Below are 24603 nucleotides of genomic sequence, written 5' to 3' on the forward strand. Positions count from 1 at the left end.
CCTTTCGCGTGGCTTATGCGACTAAGGAGCAAGGAGTTAATAATAGAGGAGGCACTGTCATCTTGGATATTCCTACTAGGATTGACAATCAAAAATCACACATGCAATGCAGTATTTAGATTGTAGATATCAACAACAAAGCCCAACGGAATGGTTTTTTTTGTACAAATCGAAAGTTCTCCTGTGTCTTAGTGAAGTATTGTCAATAGATCTAAAGGTGATGGATCTAAATCACATGTGTCTAAAGATTCCTTACGGCCTGTTGGAGTTAAAGAAAACTAGTCCATGCCAATCTTTTTCACTAAACCTAAATACACCTATTCGTAATAGAGTATACATAGTCTTTTGTAAATTTGTGGAGAGGAGGGTGTGTTATGGTTATCTATCTCTCTCTGTCTTCTTCTCCCCTCTTGAGGTTTTGTCTTAACTCCGAAAAAAAAAGAGAACTGTAAGATTTTCTCCTTTTGTTTTTTCAATAGTTTAAGAGAGAAAAAGAGATAGGTGTAATACTTTTTACGATGATTTTGTTTGTACTTCTCCACAATTTCTATTACTATCGAAAAAGAGGGGCATACAAAGTAACTTTTATATATATATATATAAATGGACATAATCCTATCCAAATGATGTAACAAGAGCTCATTCTCTCATTTACTCAATACTACAAAGTAATGTCTACCATCACTTTAACTAAGGAGTCCCATAAGACTCCAGCAAAGTTCAGGGCTGACTTCAATACAGAGCGTATCGCATTGGGCCTTTCAGCAGAAAATCATGAAAGCTCAACATTACCAACAATACACACGTCCTCGAAAATTGCAATTATTGGAGCAGGATTTGGGGGTATTGGAACTGCAATAAAAACAGAGAGGGACCTTAAAGAATCTGATTACGTGATATTTGACAAGCATGAGAACTTTGGTGGAACTTGGTGGGCAAACACATATCCTGGATGTGCTTCCGATATTCCTGCCATCTGGTACTCATTTTCTTATGCTTTGGCTGCAAATTGGAGTAAAGTACAACCACCTCAATATGAAATGGAAGAATACCTTTTGAGAATCGTTGATCAACATAATTTGAGAGACAAGGCTAGATTCAAAACTTCTGTTGACAAATTAGACTATAGCGAGAGCTCTGGTTTGTGGACTTTACATGCACATGATATCAGTACCGGTCAGAAGGTTGAACATACTTGTAAAGTGGTTGTATCCTGTCGTGGTGGATTGGTACACCCTCGTGATCTTGAAGCACCAGGGCTTGAAAATTTTGGTGGTAAATACATGCACTCAGCAGTATGGGATCACTCTGTTGATTTCAAGGGAAAAGATGTTGTTGTTGTTGGTAATGGATGTTCTGCAGTGCAAGTTGTACCTTCATTGTTAAATGATCCACAATACAATGCTGGGTCGGTAACTCAAGTGTTTCGCTCAAAGCACTACATCATGCCACCTGTCCCTCCTTTTTTGCTTAAACTTTATCACTTTATGAGTTTCCATTTCTATGGTTTGATGTTGGTTCGTTGGTTCTTGATTTTCATTTCCGAGATAAGGTTCCCCTTGTTCAAAGGTGATGGGTTTTTTGCTAGGTTCTTTAGATCAAAGCTCACTGAGCGTTCGGTTGAGTATATCCACCTGACTGCTCCAAAAGAGTATTGGGACATGCTCATTCCGAATTTCAAAGTTGGTTGCAAAAGAATGATTCTTGACTACCAGTATGTCCCTACATTAAAGAATCCTCGTTTAACACTCGCATATTCGGGTGTAAAAGAAGTGGTCAAAGATGGTATTGTATTGGAGAATGGGAAATTTGCCAAAGCTGATATCATAGTTGCTTGTACTGGTTACAATCTCAGTAAATCAGCACAGTTGCCTGCCACAACAACAACTGGGATTTCTGTTTCCGAAATGTGGGAAAAGGAAGGAACAACTGCATATCGCACAATCTTGGTCAAGGATCTTCCCAACTTGTTTATCATTGGCGGTCCGAATAGTGGAACTGGTCACTCCTCAGTGGTTATGGCGCTTGAAAATGCCATTGATTATTATGCAAAAGTTGCCAAGCCTGTCATCCAAGGTAAGAAGAAATCTGTGGTGGTTAAAGACGAGGCATATGATAATTGGAGAGTAAGAATTCAGAATGAATTGAAAAAGAGTGTGTTTGGAACCAAGTTTGGTGGCTGTGTATCTTGGTACAGTAACGAAAGGGAAAACTCTACGGCATTTGCATGGAGTCAAGTGTATTACTGGTACATTACCCACTTCCCCAGCTATAAAGATTTAATCTTTGAAAACTATAAGAAAAAAGCTGACTAAATGACAGTTGGAGGTATGTAGGGTATACGATTCTAATGTGGATTTGATTTTTTCGTGAAACAGTTTGTATATTTAAGCTATCTCCTTGTTCCTTCTGCCTCCTCTACTTCAAGCATGTCAATGTTGACTTTCGGTATCCTCTTTTGGTCTCAAAATAAGCCAACAAAGATGGTGCGTGCACCTCCTAAATAGTAAGTCTGTTGAGCATGCTCTGGTTGGTCCCCATACACATTCCAATCACCAACATGATCATCACCATACCAAGCAGCCACCGCAACAGGTTCATCTTTTGAGTGTACAATTACCCCAATAGCATCACTTGGTCGCTCGTAATATTCACCACGATCAAGAACGTTGTTTACCACGATTTCAGCTGATTCAATTTCTGTTGTTAATAGCTTCTCTGCATTGGTAATCCATTGAATTCTTATACCCGTATCCTTCTCCTTTTTTGAGATCTTGCTATTTTGGCGAGAAAACTCGATTGGGAGGCTGTAGGGTTTGCCTGAATGTAAGTCTAAAACGGTCATTTCCACTTTTTATAATGATTATTTGATGTAAAAGACTTTTAAAACTTTTGCAAAGTGGTCACATGGCATCATTGCTCAGTTACTTATAGTTCTTTCTACTCATTCAGATAAACCACGTTGATCCATTTGTTGAATATCGGTCCGTGAATGTCGCAACTATGTTGTATAAAAATGTCGCAAATTGATTCCCACGCGTGTTTGTGTTATCTACTTAGTTAAGCGAATTTGAAAATAAACACATTGCTTTATCAGCCAATCAAGTACAGAAATTGCCTTCCTACGTTACTTCCCTATTGTCAAAAGGATAGGCTCAATACATCTTTGTCAATGTTGTTATAAGCAGCAAGTGTAGGTCATTCATGCCTCTTGATGGTGCGGCACAAATATTTACAAAACTTTTGCAGTAGAATTATGCAAAATTGCGCTTTTTGCTTGTTAGGAATTGCGACGGACTCTTCAAGCTTGCCGAATCAGAAACAAAGCTTGGGTGCATAGATGTTACTTTTCACTGGGTATTGCCATCAGCTTTTCCATTCATATGGGACTCGCCGGAAAAAGTAACCGTGGGAAGCGGGTACAATTTATGATTTTTTGTTCCGTCAAATTGCTTTTTTCAGGCACGGATGGAAAAATAGAGTTTTTTAATCTCTATATAGACAGAACCATTGCAGAACTATAATGGGCCCCGAGGATTTTGAACAAATTTTCGTCGTTATCTCTTATCATGATCGGAAACGTTTTGTAATTAGCAAATCAACGATGTGGGGTAACGCATTGCAAGTACTTGCAACGAAGCGTAGTCTTTCTGACTTGTTCTTTGTCTACTCTTTCGTCATGCTTGCGGGTAGCGGAAGCAAAGCATGCCAGGTCTTTTTGCTTTTTTCCACTGTGCATGACGGACTTAAGCCGGAAAGAGGTAGCGCAAACGTTTTTGCTTGTGATAATTTTTGAAACAATTGTTCGCTTCTGCCCCACTTAGATCCTTTTATGCCAAAATGCACCCAAACCATCCCGCCTATATAAGAAGCTTTTTTTCACTTCGCTAAAAACTGACTACTGAAATCAAGCTACTTCAGAGATGTCTTCTGTCACGTTAACAAAGGAATCGCACAAGAATCCATCCCAATTTAGAATCAAATATCAAGATTGTAATGCTATTTTAGGCCCAGAACATTCTGCTCAAAAAAACATAAATGAACAATTACCAACAATTCAAAAGTCATCCAAGGTCGTTATACTTGGCGCTGGTTTTGGTGGTATGGGAGCTGCCATAAAGACTATTGGCGATTTAAAGGAATCAGATGTGCAAATTTATGAAAGACACGACAACTTTGGAGGAACATGGTATGCCAACACTTACCCTGGCTGTGCTTCTGATATTCCTGCCATCTGGTATTCGTTTTCATTTGCTTTGACATCAAATTGGAGTAGAGTCCAGCCTCCACAATACGAAATGGAAGAGTACATTTTGAGAATTGCTGAGAAATTCAAGTTGAATGAAAAGACCCGTTTTCAAACGTCCATCGATAAATGCGTGTATAATGAGGAGACAGGACTTTGGACAGTGTTTGGTCACGACGTCAAGACTGGGCAAAAAATTGAGCACACTGCAACTATCCTTTTGTCTTGTATCGGGGGATTGGTATATCCAAATCAATTAAATGCTCCTGGCCTCGAAAACTTCAAAGGAAATTATATGCATTCAGCAGTCTGGGACCATTCTGTTGATTTCAAGGGCAAAAACGTTGTTGTCGTTGGTAATGGTTGTTCAGCAAACCAAGTTGTTCCTGCCTTGTTAAATGATCCTAAATATAGCGTCAATTCACTCACGCAAATTGCAAGATCTAAGCACTACATCATGCCACCAGTTCCGAAAGCTTTGATGTATCTTTATCGCTTGCTTAGTTTCAACTACTATGGCTTGTCACTTGTTCGCTGGCTTGTGATCTTTATTGCCGAATTAAGATTCCCTTTATACAAGGGTAATGGTATCATTTCAAAAATAATCCGTTGGATCAATACAAAGACTTCCGTTAGTTATATGAAGAAACACGCGCCTAAAAAGTATTGGGATTTGGTGATACCGGACTACAAGATTGGATGTAAGCGTTTAATTTTTGATTACCAGTATGTTCCTGCATTGAATGATCCAAGAATATCCCTTACAAATGTTGGAATCAAGAGAGTTGTTGAAGATGGAATTATCTTGGAGAATGATGAATTTGTAAAGGCTGATATCATTGTTGCTTGCACCGGTTACGATGTCAAACAGTCGATGAAATTTTCCTTCTTAACAACAAAGGGCTATAGCAATCAAGAAATGTGGGCAAATGAAGGGATTAGTGCCTACAGAACTGTGTTAGTGAAGCATTTACCAAATTTGTTTATTATTGGTGGTCCAAACTCCGCCACAGGACATGCGTCAGTTGTTATGGCACTTGAGAATGGTATTGATTACTATATGAAATTAGCCAAACCTGTTCTTGAAGGAAAGGAGAAATCTGTCGTTGTCAAGTCCGAGTGTTATGACAAATGGCACAAAGATATCCAAGAGGAGTTGAGCAAGAGTGTCTTTGGAACGAAATTCGGCGGATGTGTGTCATGGTATAGCGATGAGAAAGAGAATGCTACTGCTTTTGGCTGGTCACAATTGTACTATTGGTACATTACCCATTTCCCAGCTTACAAGGATATCATTTACGAACATTTTGATAAAAAAAGAGTCTAGACTGTATAGAGAATAGAGTGTACTGTTTTCCGAAGGAAACTATTTGCTTTCTTGCTACCGCTAATGTCTTAGTAGACCTAGTTGGAGTCTCATTGTGGTCAAAACTTTCACCCTTGATAAACAGAGCGTCATTTATCCCTTAGTGTTGCATGTGATGAACCAGAGTTACAAAAGCTGTTTACATTTTCTTTTCTTGGAGGAGCAACTAAAACTGCACCACTAGAGCGATGAACAATGGGGAAAGGTAGAACTGCATGCCGGTTATTTCTTTGGTGTTGTAATCATGGTTACTCCGCTCTGCTAAAGATTTTAAGGGTTTGACGAGTGGGTAGACTACTAGCACTAACAAAAGCGCAATTGTCCCCACAATTCATATGTCAAATTAGACTTCTCCACAAAAATAGTCTCTGGTCAAGTTTATATAAAAATGCCACAGAAGACTATTGTGAATACTTTCCAAATACTCTATTTCCCAAAGACATGTCATCAATCATCACGTTAACAAAAGAGTCACATCAAACTCCTTCCAAGTTTAGAATCAAGTATTCAGACGGGCTTGCGGTATTGGGACCCGAGCACCAAGCGCAAGACAACGTGAGTAACGATTTACCCACAATTTACTCCTCATCTAAAGTTGCTATAATTGGGGCTGGATTTGGTGGGATTGGAGCTGCTATCAAGACGATGGAGGATCTCAAAGTACAAGACTTGATCATATTTGAACGTCATGACAATTTTGGTGGAACGTGGTATGCAAATACTTACCCAGGTTGCGCTTCAGACATTCCTGCACTTTGGTACTCGTTTTCATTTATGTTGAATACAAACTGGAGTAGAGCCCAACCTCCCCAATACGAAATGGAAGAGTACATTTTGCGCACGACCAATCACTACAAGCTTAAAGAAAAGGCTCGTTTTCAAACTTCAGTTGACAAGTGCGTGTATGACGAGGAGTCAGGGTTGTGGACAATGTATGCACATGATGTCAAAACGGGTCAAAAGATTGAACATACCGCTAATGTTGTTTTATCATGTGGAGGTATATTGGTCAACCCTCATCAGTTGAACGCACCTGGACTTGAAAACTTTAAGGGGAAATACATTCACTCAGCAGTGTGGGACCATTCTATTGACTTCAAAGGTAAGAATGTAGTAGTGGTGGGCAACGGATGCTCAGCAAATCAAGTCGTACCTGCATTGTTGAATGACCCTCAATACAATGTGGGATCAATTACACAAGTTGCTAGATCAAAGCACTACATCATGCCACCAGTTCCAAAGGGGTTGATGATCGTTAATCGTTTGCTTAGCTTTTCGTTCTATGGACTAATGTTTGTTCGTTTGCTCACCGTATTATTTCAAGAATTAAGGTTCCCTTTGTTCAAGAGTGATGGATTTATACCAGAAATGATGCGTTCAATTAATCGACGTGTAGCAGTTAACTACATCAAGAAGAATGCTCCAGAAAAGTACTGGGACTTGTTGATTCCTGAATACAAGATTGGATGCAAACGTATGATTATAGACTACCAATATGTTACTGCGTTGAATGATCCAAGAATCACCCTTACAGATAGTGGTATTGAAAAGGTGGTTGAAGATGGTGTGATTTTACAAAATGGTGAACATGTCAAGGCTGATGTTATTGTCGCATGTACTGGGTACGATGTATTGCAAGCATTGAAACTTCCATTTTGTACAAAGAAAGGATATAATAATCAAGAGATTTGGGAAAAGGAAGGGATTAGCACATACCGAACTATATTAATGAAGTATATGCCAAACTTATTTTTCATTGCTGGTCCCAACTCAATAACCGGTCATTCTTCAGTTGTTATGGCCATTGAGAATGCTGTTGATTATTATGTGAAACTTGCTAGGCCAGTGCTTGAAGGGAAGGAAAAGTCAATTGTGGTAAAGCCAGAAGCATATGACAAATGGCACAAGGATGTTCAAGAGGAACTGGGTAGAAGTGTTTTTGGTACGAAATTTGGTGGTTGCGTATCTTGGTATAGCAACACAAAGGAGAATGCAATCACTTTTCCGTGGTCTCAAGTTTATTACTGGTTCGTTACACATTTTCCAACCTACCGTGACATTCAATATGAACACACTGATAAGAAGAATGTGTAGTAGGTGTGTACATTTTGTAGTGTTTTTCTTAAATAAAGGAAAGTGTTTTTCAACAAAGTATCATCTATCTATGTTCACAATGAAGTCAGTGGGCATCATTACGCTTGTGGTAGCGCAGCTGTTTTTCGCAATAATCCGGGGTAAATAAATAATTATTGACAGGAGTCAAAAAAATTTCAAATGGTTTTCCGAATTTTTCGCGTCCTCGGTTCATCAACCAAATAAAATAATCAAACTAAATCTGCAAAAATTGAACAAAGGAGTCAAATCTAATTTGGTCCCCTTCAAATACAAGCGGGACTATTAACCTGATAGAGAACTGGCTACACCACTCGCGCGGGTGTGCTTGTATGAAAGAGTTGCTTCTTTAAACAATGAAGCTACCAAGTATAGCTGCCCGTAGCTGATATTGCAACGTTTTCACTTGCCTCCTTAGAAGAATTTACCTCCTGCCAATACGCAAACTGGGTTGGAATTTTTGCTTTTAGCGGGTCTCGTTTATTGGGACCCCGTTAAAACTCGTATTTGAATCAGCTCCACATAGTTTTCAAAGCGCGTCTCTGTAGTGACTCTGATATATTTGTTTTTGACTCTGAATCTGTTTTCTTTAATTTTGTGTAAAGATGTCTCATAATTTATCGGTGTTTTTCATTTCTTTTTATTATTTATCTTAGGAGTCAAGCAAGCGCCTTAAACACAACATATATGGCACATCTCTAATTTTCAAAATACTTTTTATATCATTCGATCTAACCTTTTTCTTCTTTCATATTACTTTTTATTCTCATTACTTCCATCATCACTTCATTCAAATATGATCAGAACTACAAGATCTGTACTTCGGTCTTCCATTTATAGACTTTCCACTAGACCGACAGTTGCACCAGCATATCGTGTCACACCAACATTTGCTAGGTTGTTGGCTACTGCAAACACTTCGTCGGAAAACTATGCTAAAGTATACAACCCAAATGCTGAAAAAGTGTCATTGGCCAATTTGGATACATTTGCTAGAAGACACATTGGACCAACACCAAAGAGCGTTGAAAAGATGTTGAGTACTCTTGGTTATTCCAATTTGGATGAATTTTTATCCAGTGCTGTTCCAGAGCATGTTTTGATCAAACGTAAATTGCAAATTCAACCTAATCAAGGATTCACTGAACAGGAAATGTTGAAACATCTCCATGAACTAGCTGGAAAAAACAAGATTTATAAATCATTTATTGGTAAAGGTTATGCTGGTACTATTTTGCCTCCAGTTATTCAAAGAAACTTGTTGGAACTGCCAGAATGGTACACCTCATACACGCCTTATCAACCAGAGATTTCTCAAGGGAGATTGCAAAGTTTGTTAAATTACCAAACCATGATCACTTCATTGACAGGCTTGGATATGGCAAACGCCTCTTTGTTGGACGAAGGTACTGCTGCTGGTGAAGCAATGAGTCTTTCATTCCACCATGCAAAGAACAAGAAGAAGGTATATGTGGTTGATTCAGAATTACACCCACAAACCATTGACGTCATCAAGTCAAGAGCTGGCAGCATCAATGTTGAGATTAAAGAGTTGAACTTATCCACTGAAGAAGGTTTCCAAGAATTGAACAAAATAATTAAAGACGTTTGTGGTGCACTTGTTCAATATCCTAGTACAAACGGTTCCATTCACAATTATTCCCGTATTGGTGAACTTTTGCACCAAAATAAGGCTCTTTTCGCCATGGCAACTGACTTGTTAGCATTGACTTTACTTAAACCACCAAGTGAATTTGGAGCGGATATTGCTTTGGGAACATCACAAAGATTTGGTGTGCCTTTTGGTTATGGTGGTCCACATGCTGCATTCTTTGCCACATCTCAAAAGTATGCCAGAAAGATCCCTGGAAGAATTGTTGGTGTTTCAAAGGATAGATTGGGTAAGCCAGCTTTGAGATTGGCATTGCAAACTAGAGAACAACATATCAAGAGGGAAAAGGCAACCTCAAATATCTGTACCGCTCAAGCATTGTTGGCCAATATATCAGCAAACTATGCTGTTTACCATGGACCTGAAGGATTGAAGAATATAGCCAAGAGGGTATATGGATTTACTACCTTACTCGCTAATGAAATTAAAAAGAAGCATGAAATTGTCAATGATAAGTGGTTTGATACATTGACAATCAAGTTGAATGGTGTTTCCGCTGATGAAATTTTGAAAAATGCGTTGGAAAAGTATGGAATTAACTTGTTCAAGGTTGATGAGTCAACAGTATCATTGCAATTGGACGAAACCGTTCAAAAACAGGAATTGATTGATTTGATTGAGTTATTTACTGGAGAAGTTGTTGAGCCTTCTGAAGATTTACCTTCTATTCCTCAAGAATTGTTGAGAACTGACGCAATTTTGTCACATGAAGTGTTCAACACTCATCATTCTGAAACTGCAATGTTGAGATACTTGCATCACTTGCAATCAAAAGACTTATCATTAGCCAACTCAATGATTCCCTTGGGATCTTGTACAATGAAGTTGAATGCAACTGTTGAAATGCAATCATTATCCATTCCAGGATTCAACTCAATCCACCCATTTGTTCCAATCGACCAAGCTCAAGGTTACAAACAATTGGTTGATGAGTTTGAAAAGGATCTTAACGACATCACTGGTTTTGATGCTACTACGTCTATGCCTAACTCTGGAGCTCAAGGTGAATATACTGGATTGTCATTGATTAGACAATATCATAAATCAAGAGGGGAATATGAGCAAAGAAACATTTGTCTTATTCCTGTTTCTGCTCATGGAACTAATCCTGCTTCAGCAGCCATGTGTGGATTGAAAGTTGTACCTGTAAAATGTTTGGAAAGTGGGTCCATCGACTTGGATGATTTGAAAGCCAAGGCTGAGAAACATGCTGCCAACTTGTGCTCTATTATGGTCACTTATCCTTCAACTTATGGATTGTTTGAACCTGGTATTAGAGACGCAATTGATATTGTACACCAAAATGGAGGTTTAGTGTACTTGGATGGTGCCAACATGAATGCCCAAGTTGGTTTAACATCTCCTGGTGATTTAGGTGCTGATGTATGTCATTTAAACATTCACAAAACATTTGCATTGAGTCATGGTGGTGGTGGACCAGGTCAAGCACCAGTATGTGTCAAGGAACATTTAAAACCATTTTTACCAAAACATCATTTTGTCAATACTCCACATTCAACTACTGAAAGTATAAAAGCTGTAAACTCAGCTCCTTACGGAAGTGCATCTGTCATTCCTGTATCGTACTCATATATCAAAATGTTGGGTGCTGATGCATTACCATATGCCTCCACTATTGCCATGTTGAATGCCAACTACATTTTATCCAAGTTGGAGCCACACTACCAAATACTTTTCATTGATCGTCATGCATCAACCAATGCTGGTTTAAAACATTGTGCCCACGAGTTCATATTGGATCTTCGTGAATTCCAAAAGCATGGAATTGAAGCCATTGATGTTGCCAAGAGATTACAAGATTATGGATTCCATGCCCCAACAATGTCCTTCCCAGTTGCTGGTACTTTGATGATTGAGCCCACCGAATCAGAAAACTTGGAAGAGTTGGATAGATTCATTGAATCGTTTATTTCTATCCGTCGTGAAATTGATGCTTACATCAAGGGAGACTCATTGGGTAATGTATTGAAGAATGCTCCACATTCACAACAAGATATTATATCTTCATCAGATTGGGATACTAGAGGTTACACTAGAGAACAAGCTGCTTATCCTTTGGAGTTTTTGAAAGAGAACAAATGTTGGCCTACTGTGTCTAGATTAGATGACACATATGGTGATTTGAATTTGATTTGTACGTGTCCTTCAGTGGAGGAACTTGCTGAGGAGTAGACATCCCATTGAGGAGATATTCAGTTCTATATGTAGATTGTATTTTAGTTTGAATGCATAGTTATTTGACAAAGAAGGAGAGTATTGAAACATACTTGCAATGAGGTTTCTTTTGAACCCAAGACAGATATAAAGGATAAAGTGACGCCTATCCATTGTAAGCTGCCTTCCTTTCAACCTTTCAAAATTATCACGAGTTATTCAGATACAAAGTAAGCTTTGCCTTCATTTACTAGTTGTAGAAACTATTTCTTCTACCTCTTAGACAATGAACCTTTTAGACCTACTTCGTCTTTTTAGACAGTTGTGCTAAAGCTCTATAGATTTTGCAACCTAATGCACCTACGCTTCATTATAGCAGATGTATCCATCACCCTCAATTTCATTCAAGTGATAGCACTACTGGCGAAACTCTTTACGCTAAACCAACTTTTAGAGTACCGTGGTTACTTTGTGGTGGATCGAAACTGGGAAAATTGTACATTTGGGAATTGGCTTCCGGTGAATTGCTTTGTGTGAAGGAAGCTCATTATCAAGGAATTTCAGTCATTAAGTCGAGTAGTTGCAAAACGTTTTTGGTTACAGGAGGAGAAGATGCAAGGGTATTAGTGTGGAATTTAGCTGACTTGATATCTATATATGGAGGCAACAACAGTGCTGGGGATGAGCAAGGTCAAGATCATTTACGATTGGTTAAGCCATACTGGGCCATTGCTGAAAACACATTACCTGTAACTGACATCAATTTGAATGCAACTGGTGTTATTAATGATTTGAAACTATACACTAGTTCTAAAGATGGTACGGTGAAAATATTTGACATCATGACAAAGACACAGTTGACTACATTTATCTTGCCCCACTCAGTTGAATGCTTGACTCGTGATCCCGCAAATAGAGCACTATACGTTGGATTATCAAATGGACAAATCAGGATGATCCCGTTGTACGAATTTAACCAACATACTTCTGTTCTTGAAGGTGTTGGAGGAATGAATAAGATTATAACCATTGACCCACATGATCCTAACTTAACAAACACATTTGTTCAACATCAAGACTCTTCAGTGTTGCAAATTTGTGTCTCAATGGATGGTACTAGTATAATATCTGGTGATTCAAAGGGACAAATTTACGTTTCCGATATTGTCACAAAGCAAACAATCAAGAGTTTTGCTAGTTTGAATTTCCCCATTGCTTATATTCATTTACAAACAGTACTGACTAAATCATTGGATGGAGCACAGAATGCAGTTCGATCTGATAAGAAGCATCGTATGGTTCCTACTTTGAAACGTGTGTTGGCTAGTAGTGATCCAGTTGAACATACTTTGTTTATGGATATACCTGAGAAGATCAATGACGATGATGAGGATGAGTGTGAAAGCGATCAAGATTTCAGCACTTGGTTGGAAGCCAAACGAGTTGAAGAATTGCAATTTAAGAACCTATCTGATGTTGATTCAACGGTGAAATCAATTGGCAACAACAAGGACACCACAAGTACAAGTAATAATACAAATTTGGAATTGAAATTGAAAAAAGTTTCCGAAGCATACACCGACTTGAGAACAAAGTACGAACAGCTCATTAAAGAACATGCCAAACTCCTTGACGATAAATAAGGAAAAACAATTTGAATAGACGAAAAGTTATAAATCCCTCTTTTTCTATCCTCTAACTTTCTTCATTTTTGCAGGACTGGTATGCTTAGACCCCGTTTTGAATCCCATTAAGCTTATATCATCAAGACTGTCATCAGTTACATCAAATTTATCTTCACGCAGTCTACTTCTGCCTCGTTCTTCAACTTCTTCACTTTGTTCTCGGCCACGTGGACTCGATGTGGCTAATAAATGGGGCTCCTGGTCGTGATTAGAGTCATGGCCAATGACTTGCTCTTCTGTGGTCAGTTTTTTACCATCAGTTGTGAAATGCAGATTCAGTTCATGATCATGATCTAGCCGTGACATATGATGATGATGATGGTTATGGTTTTGTGTATGCGCAGACGATGATTTTGACGATATGGTCTCGTGTAAGTGCGAGGAATTGCGCCGCTGTTGATGGGACACTTGGTGGGAATCGTGATAGTGTTTTGCCGTGGATGAACACATTGCCAATCACGTAATGATCTATTATGAAAAAAGAAGAATGATATGTTATATGTTTTTCAAATATGTTTTAATTTTATTTTTAGTCATCATTCGGATTTAACACAAAACGCAAAAGGGTTCTAATCGGCTAAATAGTAACAAAATCTCGGATGCAAAAATTTAAAAATAGCCCTACCTAGCTCTTAGCCTTGGCAGTGCTACTGAGTCCCCAACCAAAATTTATCCGGAGTAGAGAGCCATTACTCACTTCTACTACAACGTCAATCCCACACAGAAATAAACTAAATTAAGTATAACTATAAATAATATCAAAGCTTTATGTATTGCCTCACCCAAAAGTCAAATTACACCCATCCATCATCACCATAATTGCCGTAGACTTCGTTCTAACTTCACCCGGCTCAGCATATATCGAATCAAAAGTTTGCAACAACCGAATAGTAACATAACTAGTTTCAAGTAATGCCAATTGTTGTCCTAAACAGTTACGAGGTCCAGCTCCAAATGGCATAAATGCAATACCGCCAGTAGTTGGTAAACTACTCCATCTATCTGGGTTGAATGAGTATGGATCTTTACCGAAATATTTCTCCATTCTATGTGCTGTCCATAGTGGAAAAACTACTCTCGTGCCCTTTCTAACCAACATTGGTGATTCATTATTGACCCCGCCGCCTCTTGGCAAAACTGTATCTTGAGTCGTTGTTCTTGAATTGAATGGAACTGGTGGATCATACCTCAATGTTTCATTCAAACACCAACGTAAATATTCACATTGTTGTATTGAGTTAAATGTAATAGACTCAACATCGGGGAACTGTACTCTAATTATATCTCTCAATCTTTTAAGCACTTCCGGATGACGACCTAATTCAAGAAATAAAAATGACATTAATGAACCAGTAGTACTTCTTCCTGCAACAATAATACTCAAGATTTCATCACGAAGCACTTTTGGATCTTTAGTCTGTTGTGCAAGATCATAAAGAAACAAAGTCCCATCATTTGACAATTTTTCCAAATCTTGTTGATTCATTTCCAAAGCCTTTTTGACGTAATAATCAACGAAATCATGTTGATGCTTGATTTGAATATACAATTGTTTTGGTTGATAAAGAACATGGAATCTTCCCATTACTAATTTTCTCAACATGTAATCGGCACCTTTATCAAAACTTTGAGCAAAACTCCTCTTTGCGTCACTTGAAATTGATCCAGATGTAGGTTCACCAAGCAATGATTTTAAACAATCGCAGCTTTCACCGAGTAGGAAATGAGTGGTATAATCCATTGTAAACCCTTGGAAAATCTCTTGCATGTCAAGAGTCCTGTTTGGAGCTTGTTTAATGGCTTTAATTATACTCTGAGTAAAAGGTTCCATTGATTGGATTTGCTTGATATGCTCTCTAGCAAAAAATGGGCGAAGCATCATTCGTGAATGCTTCCAACTGGTACCATCACTAGAGAATATTCCATCTCCTAATAAGATGGAAAATACATCTAATCTGACACCCAATGTGAATTCAGATGTATGAGATGATGAAACCATATGACGAACAGTTTCTGGCTCGACTGTAAATATGTTTGGTTCTACACCCACCGTTGTGGCAAATGTAGTTGTATTTAGGTCTTTGAATATCTCATCTAATGCCTCATGAGCCGTACCTTGCTCATGATTGCGTTTGAGATTCAAGATGAATTCCAAACCTAACCAACCCAAGAGTGATTGCTTAGGCACCTGCTTTACCGGTTTGCATCCGTGTTTCTTTGCCAATTGTGTCAATCGAACGTGATCGATTACCTTGTAAATGATGTAAATGGCAATTAAAGCCAAGTAAAGTGTATAATTCATGGCACTCGAGTGTTCAATGTAGTTTCAGTTGGGAAGATTTGTCACCCCATTTAAATTGTGCCACCAGCATTGTAGCAAAGATGATATCTCCCTTCTATTGTCTTTCAATGACAAACGTATGTGAAAATGTATGCTAGAAAAGGAAAGAGTTTTTGGCAATTGCGCATACTCCACAAATGGAACCCCTCATTTGACCCTTAAACTGCGTCAATCATTACGTAAGTGCTTAACCACAACCCATAATTGCACCAAACGGATGAGAAGACAATTATCCGATAACCGATAGTATTGGTTCTTTTTCTATAAAGTATATGTAGTCTAGCTACTATAAATTATGAGCTTTACGGAAATGTTCACCAGCGTAGATAGCCCTGTCTCCCAACTCCTCTTCAATTCTCAAAAGTTGATTATACTTGGCCAATCTTTCTGATCTAGCAGGAGCACCAGACTTGATATGACCCGATCTAATACCAACAACCAAATCAGCAATAAATGCATCCTCAGTCTCTCCTGATCTATGAGACACAAATACTCCCCAATTGGCAGAAAATGCATCATTGGCAGCTTGGAGAGCTTCAGTCAAGGTACCAATTTGATTCACTTTTAGTAATAACCCACTGGCTGATTTCGATTCAATTGCTCTGAATGAACCCTTTTCAGTGGTTAAATCAACTTCAGCAGTATGCTCTTTTGCAATCATATATATATAAGTAGTGTGGGACAATAGTAGTGTACTATGGATAAAAAAAAGAGTTTCATAATTCCCTCCCCACCACACACAACACACACTCACACTCATACACATCAAAAAAAGTCAACAAAAGGCAAGAGAGAGACAGGCACACATCAACACAATAAATTCAACCCAACCTTTTTGAGAATTACAAAGGGCTTACTGTTACTGGATAGAACTAAGTGGTAGTAATTGCAATCTAAAGTGAATCCATAAGTCAAGAGAAGTTTAATATCTTTTGTTTTCAGGTCCCCCAATTTTTTCTTTGTTCATTCAGCCTTGCGTTGTTCTCTTATTTGAATTGCGTTTTGCTGCATGTTCACAATTTTCAAGTCAAATGTTGTTGAATATACACATTAGGTAATAAAGTCAAGATTATAATACACAACTCCCTCACTGAGCAACTAATTCTCATCGAAACGACTATCAAAAATAGCTTGAAGAACGGAAGGGAGTAGCCCAGATTATCAAAAAAAAAAAAAGAATATTCATGGATAGATCTCACCACAGAAAAAGGAGCTCGATTGGAAACATCAGTGTCACAGATATAGCGATGGGTGGTGCATCGAGTAATGGTCGCAATTCGCCAGCTATCCCACCAACTGTTTCATATCTTCCCAATGCACCTGCAAACAGATCTAATGTGTCGTCATCATCAACATCTTCATCACTACTCAACAATAGTATGTCCAACATGACATCGTTTGCCCCTCCGCCATCAAACATTCCAACGGCTACAGGCTCATCACGGCTACCTCAACAACTGCTGCAGCAGCAACAACAACAACTTCAGAAACTGCCTTACTTACAACACCGCTCAACATTTCAGCCATTCGATCCATCTCTTCAACTAACCCCAACTGGAAGAAGTCCCATACAAGGATCAATGTCACCGTCGACCACAGCCGTTCCATTCAATCCTTCGTCTGCATTGCCCGCATCTTATATTCCTGGAAGTGCTAGTGCAATGGGTGCAGGAACACTTCCTAACCCCAAAGCATACACTACGAGAAACATGGCGTCGGTAACTCCAGGAGTTGGCGTCTCCCCTGTTGAGCGCAGCTCTTATTATTTTAGTGAATCGCCACTTTTTGCATGTGATTGGACAACAATTAACAATAATTCTTTGGACTGTATAGCATTGGGGTCATATAAGGAAGGCTTTGTCAACAAGTTGGAGATTGTTCACGGAAGAGCGTTTGAAAATGAGTATGCCCCACCTCCAGTAGTTGATGTTTATGGTAACCAATACCTAGGGTCTCGCGATGACTTTGATGCAAGCGAGGTTGGTGGGTTCATGTTTGAGAAGGTTGCAGATACCAGTTTAAATTACCCGGTTACGCATGTCAAGTGGGACCCGTCATTGTTACAAGGTGGTGGTATACATCAAACTCAACGTCTAGCTGCTTCAAGTGATGTATTGAGATTGTACAAAGTTACCGAGTCGGGAGACGCTAGTTACAATCTAGTGCAAACTCATGTATTGGCCAACAATGCAACCAGTACTGGCAGTAGTGCCGTTGCAGCGGATAGCAAAGACAAAATCAACACTTCACCACCAGTTACATCATTTGATTGGAATTCAACCGATACTAATATAATAATAACATCGAGTGTTGATACTACATGTACAGTATGGGATCTCAATCGCTCCCACTCTCATGACGAGTTGGGCGAATCAGCCTCTATCAAAACTCAATTAATAGCCCATGATTCAGAGGTATTTGATGTGAAATTCATTCACAACTCCACCAATGTGTTTGCATCAGTTGGGAACGATGGTTCAATGCGAGTATTTGATCTACGATCCTTGGAACATTCAACAATCATTTATGAACCACCACCAACACCAACTCCTCCCACAAGGAGACACGCATCAGTAGGCTCCGCCGTTCCAGCACCATCTACTTCTTCTTCTTCTTCCTCAGGACAACAACAACCCCTTGCTCCTGTACATTCAGCAAACTACAATTCCAAAGCACTACTTCGTCTTTCAACTTCAAACGTTGATCAACATCACCTTGCCACATTTGGAGTCAATTCAAGTCAAATAATAATCATTGATATGCGAATGCCAGGACTCCCCATGGCTACAATTGATGCATCTCCATCATCCCCTATTGCTGCTTCTGTAAATCTGATTCATTGGCATCCTACGTCCAATTATTTACTAAGTGGTAGTGATGACTGTCAAGCGTTGGTGTGGGATTTGAACAATTTGGGTACAACTGGGTCAAATTATAGTTCAAGTACGAGCTTATCCAATGGAGGTGGTGGAGGTGGAAATGGCACCAATGGACACACCAATGACTCTGCAAGTTCAGTGGCAAGTAGCAAGAATTTTAACGGTGGAAATAGCAGTAACGTTGATGTGCCAGTTTTAGCATACGATGAAGATTTGGAAGTCAATAATGTTTGTTGGAGACAAAACTCTGGTGATTATATGGGTGTTGTCAGTGGAAAAGGCTTTCAAGCAGTACTGATTTAGAAGAACAAAGCATTCAGGTTTAGAGGTATAGGTAACAACAAATTAATCTTCAACACAAAGCGTCTCTTCTCTACATTCTCTCGAGTTACTAGTAAAATTTATTTATATTTATCATTTTACCTTTAACTATAAGACACTACAACAAAGATTACTCTTCAAGTTTACTTCTTAGCAGCTTTTTGAGCAGCCTTGGTGACCTTACCAGCCTTGTCGGATTTTTCAACAGACTTGATGACACCAACAGCAACGGTTTGTCTCATATCTCTGACAGCGAATCTTCCCAATGGTGGGTAGTCAGTGAAAGCTTCAACACACATTGGCTTGGTTGGGACCATCTTGACAATAGCAGCATCACCGGACTTGATGAATTTTGGTTCATCTTCCAATTTCTTACCGGTTCTTCTGTCAATCTTTTCAATCAAAGTGTCGAATTTACAAGCAATGTGGGCAGTGTGACAATCCAAGACTGGAGAGTAACCAGCTGAGATTTGACCTGGATGGTTCAAGACAATGACTTGAGCATTGAAAGAGTCACATCCCTTTGGTGGATCGTTCTTGGAGTCACCACAAACGTTACCTCTTCTAATTTCCTTAACGGAAACGTTCTTGACGTTGAAACCAACATTGTCACCTGGGACACCTTCAGCCAATTGTTCGTGGTGCATTTCAACGGACTTGACTTCAGTGGTAACACCAGCTGGGGCAAAAGTGACAACCATACCAGCCTTGATGATACCGGTTTCAACTCTACCGACTGGCACAGTTCCAATACCACCAATCTTGTAGACATCTTGCAATGGCAATCTCAATGGCTTGTCAGTTGGTCTGGTTGGTGGTTCAATAGCATCAATAGCTTCCAACAAGGTCTTACCGGTAACCTTACCAGCTTTAGTTTCCTTTTCCCAACCCTTGTACCATGGACAGTTGGTAGATGGTTCAATCATATTGTCACCGTTCCAACCAGAGATTGGGACGAATGGAACAGCCTTAGGGTTGTAACCAACCTTCTTGACGAAGTTAGAGGTTTCCTTGACAATTTCTTCGTATCTGTTCTTGTCCCATTTGACTGAGTCCATCTTGTTGATGGCAACAATCAATTGCTTAACACCCAAAGTGTAAGCCAACAAAGCGTGTTCTCTGGTTTGACCATCCTTAGAGATACCAGCTTCGAATTCACCAGTACCACCAGCAATAATCAAAATAGCACAATCAGCTTGAGAAGTACCAGTAATCATATTCTTGATGAAATCTCTGTGACCTGGAGCATCAATAACAGTAACGTGGTATTTTGGAGTTTCGAATTTCCACAAAGCGATATCAATGGTGATACCTCTTTCTCTTTCAGCCTTCAATTTGTCCAAAACCCAAGCGTACTTGAATGAACCTTTACCCAATTCAGCAGCTTCCTTTTCGAACTTTTCAATAGTTCTCTTATCAATACCACCACACTTGTAGATCAAGTGACCAGTGGTGGTTGATTTACCTGAATCGACGTGACCGATAACGACTAAGTTGACGTGAGTCTTTTCTTTACCCATGATTGATTATATTAAACTTTAAGTTTGTAGAGAAGAAGAAGAAGAAGAAGAGGAAAAGAAAAAGAGAAAAATTTTTTTTTCCAAAGGAGAGATGAAAAGGTTTTATAACAGATGAGAAGAAGAAGAAGAAGAAAAAACAGAAAAAAATTTCTTTAGTGTCTGTGTCTGAAAAAATTGTTTGCAAATTTTCAGACACAAATGTGAAAACTGATTAGGAAGAGAGTTATGGTCATCAAACTAATCTCCATGAGTCAATTGCTTGAAAAGGACTGACCCAGACCTGCTGTAGAATAAGCAGCCACCAATCGTAGTCTATTCTCTCCTTCTTTACATTCACAAAAAGTTCTCAACTCGTCGCATGTCGTGTGGTGTTTGCTTGATTACAACACAAAACCCACTCGCACACTAAAATAATTTCAGACACAGAAAATCAAAAAACTACAAAGGCAAAAAGAAAAAAAAAAAATACAGACAGACAAAACGATCACTCTTTAGCTAGATACGTATATCAAAATGAGTCATTTCCTATAGTCCAATACAATATACTATCAAATGACTAATTTACTCTATAAACAAATATTGATCTTTTTATGACTAATTTCAGCCTTTTCTCTTCTTCTCCCCCTCATTCCAATTTTTTGCTGTAACCACTTTGTCGCCTTCTATTTTGTGCATAAAAAAATTGAGCTTTATAGTGGTTAACAAAAACAAGAGAAAAATGTCTGAAAAAAGCAAAGTGTCTGAAAAAGAAAAAAAAAAAAGAACAATTGTGTCTGATATTCCTCAACAAAAGAGCTGGTAAATCGTTGATTTACTCATCGAAAAGTTTTGCTCAATTGGCTAAAAACTCATTGATGACGCTGAATATGTATGACCTTGATCTTGACTATCACTTGCCAGCTTGTCTCGTATTCATCCACTCAATCAGTCAACACTAAAAAAAAAGAGAAAGGAAAAAAGGAGTTCCGCAATGAGCAATCATAACAAAAACAATAACTTACAACACAAAACTAAGCAAAAAAAAAAAACGAAATTGTGTCTGATTTCAAATTCCTTTTTTTTTTTCCCTCTTCGACCAAACTCTCCGTGTAACCTCCGCCCACTCCCTTACGGTTCCCCGCTCTGCGTATGATGTCGACTCCGTCCAAAACCTACTCTGTCTACATCGGGCTGCAAAAAATTATAAGATATAAATATATTACTTATAAGCATATTTCCTTCTGCTACACTATGCTAAAGCTAAAAAATGTTCTTCAGGTACTCAAACTATGCTTCTCCTATCTAGTGGCACTGGAGCTTGTGGTCGCGCCAGGAGCACCACTGCCACTGGCAACATCATTTGCACCAGTTGTAAGCGGATTGGATGATACACTAGTCGAGCTGGTATTCTTATTTGATACCAAACCGGAACCACCAGCGGTGTTGCTATTGGCACCTGCGCTTACACTTCCGCTGCCGCTACCACTGCCACTACCACTACCACTGCCGCTTCCACCAGCAGCATTCAATACCCCACTAATAGTATTGTCTAGACTCTCAATTGATGATCTTGTAGTCGAGGTTGAGCTTCTTCTTCTGAAATTTCTAGCTGATTGAGGATCAGTTCGACGACCCTTTGATGTAGCAAATACTCCCAATATATCAGTCAATGTAACAACACCAATCAATTTGCCTGTTCCACTTAGATATCCTTGCTCTTGTTGAATCGAGCTAGCAGCCAATGCTGTACCAGCTCCCAACTGACTACTAGCATTAGGATATTCACTAGCAATAGCTTGACTTTGTTCACGGCTTTCAACACTAGCAGCTTTGTTCAAAATTGAAGCATCAGCTGGTTGTGGGTATCCAAATGTTGCTCCACTGTTGTTTGTGCCACTATTTGGGGCGCCTGATCCTTGTGCTGAAATACTAGTGGCTTTTCTAGAAGTATCAACAACCCACAATCTATGCGATTCAGTGGCAACTAATTTGGCAATAACTCTTCCTAATGAACTTTGATTATTGACGTGGAAAATTGGAAATTGATCTTTACCTTCGGCAATACCCTTTTGTGACAAGTTGTAACTAATAAAGCTCAACACTGACTTGTACAACATGTGTGAATTTTTGGAACTAGTCAAGTTTCGAACATCAACAATGGAAATATTACCAATCAAGGTCTTTGTACGATCAATAACAGCTAATGAAGAAACATTTTCATGAAACATCTTGTACAAGGCTTCCAATACTGGTTGATCATCATATATTGTTATTGGTTTACTTGAACCAATCTTTAAATCTTGTATAGTTGAGGAAAGATAAAACTCCAACAGTGGGAATCGTCTTGCATTATCCCACATGTATTTGATCAATCTTCTTTGTGAAAGAATACCAGTAATCTTTGTTGATTCTTCATTAGTGATTGCCACTCTATGAACACCATTTCCCAAAGTTTCCATTACTGAAAATAAGGTGTCATTTTCTGCAAATTTGATAAATGGATTCTTTGGATGCAACTTGATAATAAATTCAACAGGTACTTCCTCTCCCTTTTTGGCTTTGTTAACTGCTTGAGTGATAATTTCATGCTTCTCTTGTAAAGTGTTTGTTGGTTCACCAATTTCCTCTACATTCAACTCTGAATAATCAACCTTGTTCATAATCAACAACAAATATGTATTCAAGTCGCTGTAATCAAACGTCAAACAGTTTCTTAAATCACTTGGATCATCTTTAGATACTGAGACAGGAACACTGGTTAAATCATTCTTGACCAAAGTTTCAAATGCGGCTTGAATCGAATGAGAACAATGAATGCTGATTAATTTGTTTGATTGAACAACCTCAGTCAATGGAACATCACTCCAGTCCAAACCGGCAATGGCAGAGCTTCCTGATACACTTCCTTGTGGTGATACTGAGCTATGGACTCCACCATACAGGAAAGGATTAGCTGATCCAGTTGAAGTTCTAGAGCTAATAGATGGATTTCTTGATAAGCTCAAGTGATGAATTGCTTCGTCCAGATCAACTGGTAATGGTGGTGGTGAGCTCAACAATTCAACAATTGATGGTTTACGAGATGGGTGGTTGGATCCATGACTAATGCTATGACCATGACTATGACTGTGTCCATGAGAAGAATGACCATGTGGTACATTGGAAGATCCTTGCCCAGAGGTGCTGGATGACTGTGAAGATTGAGATGAAGCAGTGTTTGTGTGATAAAGTTGCAGTTGTGGCTGTTGTTGATGATGAGAGTGTCCTGATTGTGGTTGTTGTTGTTGTTGAAAATGCAATTGAGCATGAGGGACACTTGGTGAGTGCTTTGCATTGGTTTGAGCATTGGGTACACGAGGCGAAGTTGGTGGCTGTTGCCTAGGTTGTGGTGGGTTAACCATTTTTTCAGTATCGATGTAGTAGAACGTTGTGTTTGATCAGTGGCGCAGTGGGAAAAAGCAGAAAGATTTCAATTGATGTGAACGAAGTGTTAAGGAGATAATTGGCTCTAGCAAGTCAGACACTTGTAAGATGAAGTTAATCCCTTCGAGTTCGGTAGTTATTGATAAAAGTTACGTGATTTTTGACCAGATCTTTTGATGAAATCTGAATTGTGGTTGATAAAATTCAGTGGTAAGCTTTTTAGTATCAATTGTAAAATGTGTGACTATGAGTATTGTGGTATAGTTCTATTACAGATAGATTAAGTTCAATTGATTGTAAAGATGGATTTGATTTGGTAAAAAGTAAAAGAAAGAGTTTCTTCTGCGTTTGTTGGTTGGTTAGTTGATTCTTCTGTATATTTTTTTCTTCTTCTGTTGTGTTTTTTTTTTCGTCAGTTGTTTTTTGTAATTGCAATTGTGTGTCTGATGTCTGATTTTAGAAAGTGAGGGGTGAGGAGAAGGGGAGAGATGAACAACAAAAGAATCCTTAAAGATATATGTAATCTATATAAAGAGATCTATAAATGACTCTTCTTCTTCTTTATAAACCACACCACCATCTTATTGTACTCTAAATGATTGTAATATATAAGTTATAGTGGGAGTCACTCGAAAAATATAAACAAAAATAGGAGAGAATAATAGAAACAAAAAGAATGATTTTGTTCTAGAACAAAAACAAATCAAACAAAAATCCTATACAGTAGAAAGACTAGCACCTCAATTGATCTCAAAATACACATCTCTATCATCATATATGCTTTGGTTACACACACACATCTTCCCCAGCTCCTTACTTGTCGGCTTGCTTTTCAACTCCATTGTTTGTTTTAGTTTCGGAGTTTGTGCTACCTTTTGCGTATA

General features: G+C 38.7%; 11 protein-coding genes across 11 annotated transcripts; 5 read left to right on the forward strand and 6 right to left on the reverse strand. All coding sequences in view use genetic code 12, as the record gives it.

The window, feature by feature from the left end:
* Window positions 1-671: 671 nt before the first annotated feature.
* I9W82_005229 (flavin-containing monooxygenase) lies at window positions 672-2315 on the forward strand (the record flags this gene model as incomplete). The annotated part of the gene is made up of 1 exon (XM_067694383.1): window positions 672-2315. The coding sequence occupies one exon, from the start codon at window positions 672-674 to the stop codon at window positions 2313-2315; it is 1644 nt and encodes a 547-aa protein (XP_067546709.1).
* A 149-nt stretch (window positions 2316-2464) lies between these two features.
* I9W82_005230 (uncharacterized protein) lies at window positions 2465-2845 on the reverse strand (the record flags this gene model as incomplete). Its single annotated transcript, XM_067694385.1, has 1 exon — window positions 2465-2845. The coding sequence occupies one exon, from the start codon at window positions 2843-2845 to the stop codon at window positions 2465-2467; it is 381 nt and encodes a 126-aa protein (XP_067546710.1).
* A 1078-nt stretch (window positions 2846-3923) lies between these two features.
* I9W82_005231 (flavin-containing monooxygenase) lies at window positions 3924-5573 on the forward strand (the record flags this gene model as incomplete). The annotated part of the gene is made up of 1 exon (XM_067694386.1): window positions 3924-5573. One exon carries the CDS (start codon window positions 3924-3926, stop codon window positions 5571-5573), a length of 1650 nt encoding a protein of 549 aa, XP_067546711.1.
* Window positions 5574-6053: 480 nt separating this feature from the next.
* On the forward strand, window positions 6054-7706 carry I9W82_005232 (flavin-containing monooxygenase; the record flags this gene model as incomplete). Its single annotated transcript, XM_067694387.1, has 1 exon — window positions 6054-7706. The coding sequence occupies one exon, from the start codon at window positions 6054-6056 to the stop codon at window positions 7704-7706; it is 1653 nt and encodes a 550-aa protein (XP_067546712.1).
* An 814-nt stretch (window positions 7707-8520) lies between these two features.
* Window positions 8521-13214, forward strand: GCV2 (glycine decarboxylase subunit P; the record flags this gene model as incomplete). The annotated part of the gene is made up of 2 exons (XM_067694388.1): window positions 8521-11565; window positions 11913-13214. The coding sequence occupies 2 exons, from the start codon at window positions 8521-8523 to the stop codon at window positions 13212-13214; spliced, it is 4347 nt and encodes a 1448-aa protein (XP_067546713.1).
* A 45-nt stretch (window positions 13215-13259) lies between these two features.
* On the reverse strand, window positions 13260-13562 carry I9W82_005234 (uncharacterized protein; the record flags this gene model as incomplete). Its single annotated transcript, XM_067694389.1, has 1 exon — window positions 13260-13562. One exon carries the CDS (start codon window positions 13560-13562, stop codon window positions 13260-13262), a length of 303 nt encoding a protein of 100 aa, XP_067546714.1.
* Window positions 13563-14034: 472 nt separating this feature from the next.
* Window positions 14035-15558, reverse strand: I9W82_005235 (cytochrome P450; the record flags this gene model as incomplete). The annotated part of the gene is made up of 1 exon (XM_067694390.1): window positions 14035-15558. One exon carries the CDS (start codon window positions 15556-15558, stop codon window positions 14035-14037), a length of 1524 nt encoding a protein of 507 aa, XP_067546715.1.
* A 325-nt stretch (window positions 15559-15883) lies between these two features.
* Window positions 15884-16258, reverse strand: I9W82_005236 (ENO1; the record flags this gene model as incomplete). The annotated part of the gene is made up of 1 exon (XM_067694391.1): window positions 15884-16258. One exon carries the CDS (start codon window positions 16256-16258, stop codon window positions 15884-15886), a length of 375 nt encoding a protein of 124 aa, XP_067546716.1.
* A 586-nt stretch (window positions 16259-16844) lies between these two features.
* I9W82_005237 (uncharacterized protein) lies at window positions 16845-18779 on the forward strand (the record flags this gene model as incomplete). Its single annotated transcript, XM_067694392.1, has 1 exon — window positions 16845-18779. One exon carries the CDS (start codon window positions 16845-16847, stop codon window positions 18777-18779), a length of 1935 nt encoding a protein of 644 aa, XP_067546717.1.
* A 161-nt stretch (window positions 18780-18940) lies between these two features.
* On the reverse strand, window positions 18941-20317 carry TEF2 (translation elongation factor EF-1 alpha; the record flags this gene model as incomplete). The annotated part of the gene is made up of 1 exon (XM_067694393.1): window positions 18941-20317. One exon carries the CDS (start codon window positions 20315-20317, stop codon window positions 18941-18943), a length of 1377 nt encoding a protein of 458 aa, XP_067546718.1.
* A 1277-nt stretch (window positions 20318-21594) lies between these two features.
* Window positions 21595-23697, reverse strand: SDS24 (Sds24p; the record flags this gene model as incomplete). Its single annotated transcript, XM_067694394.1, has 1 exon — window positions 21595-23697. One exon carries the CDS (start codon window positions 23695-23697, stop codon window positions 21595-21597), a length of 2103 nt encoding a protein of 700 aa, XP_067546719.1.
* Between the last annotated feature and the right edge of the window lie 906 nt (window positions 23698-24603).

Source organism: Candida metapsilosis (genome assembly GCF_017655625.1).
Source record: "Candida metapsilosis strain BP57 chromosome Unknown scaffold7, whole genome shotgun sequence".
Classification (NCBI taxonomy): Eukaryota; Fungi; Ascomycota; class Pichiomycetes; order Serinales; family Debaryomycetaceae; genus Lodderomyces; species Lodderomyces metapsilosis.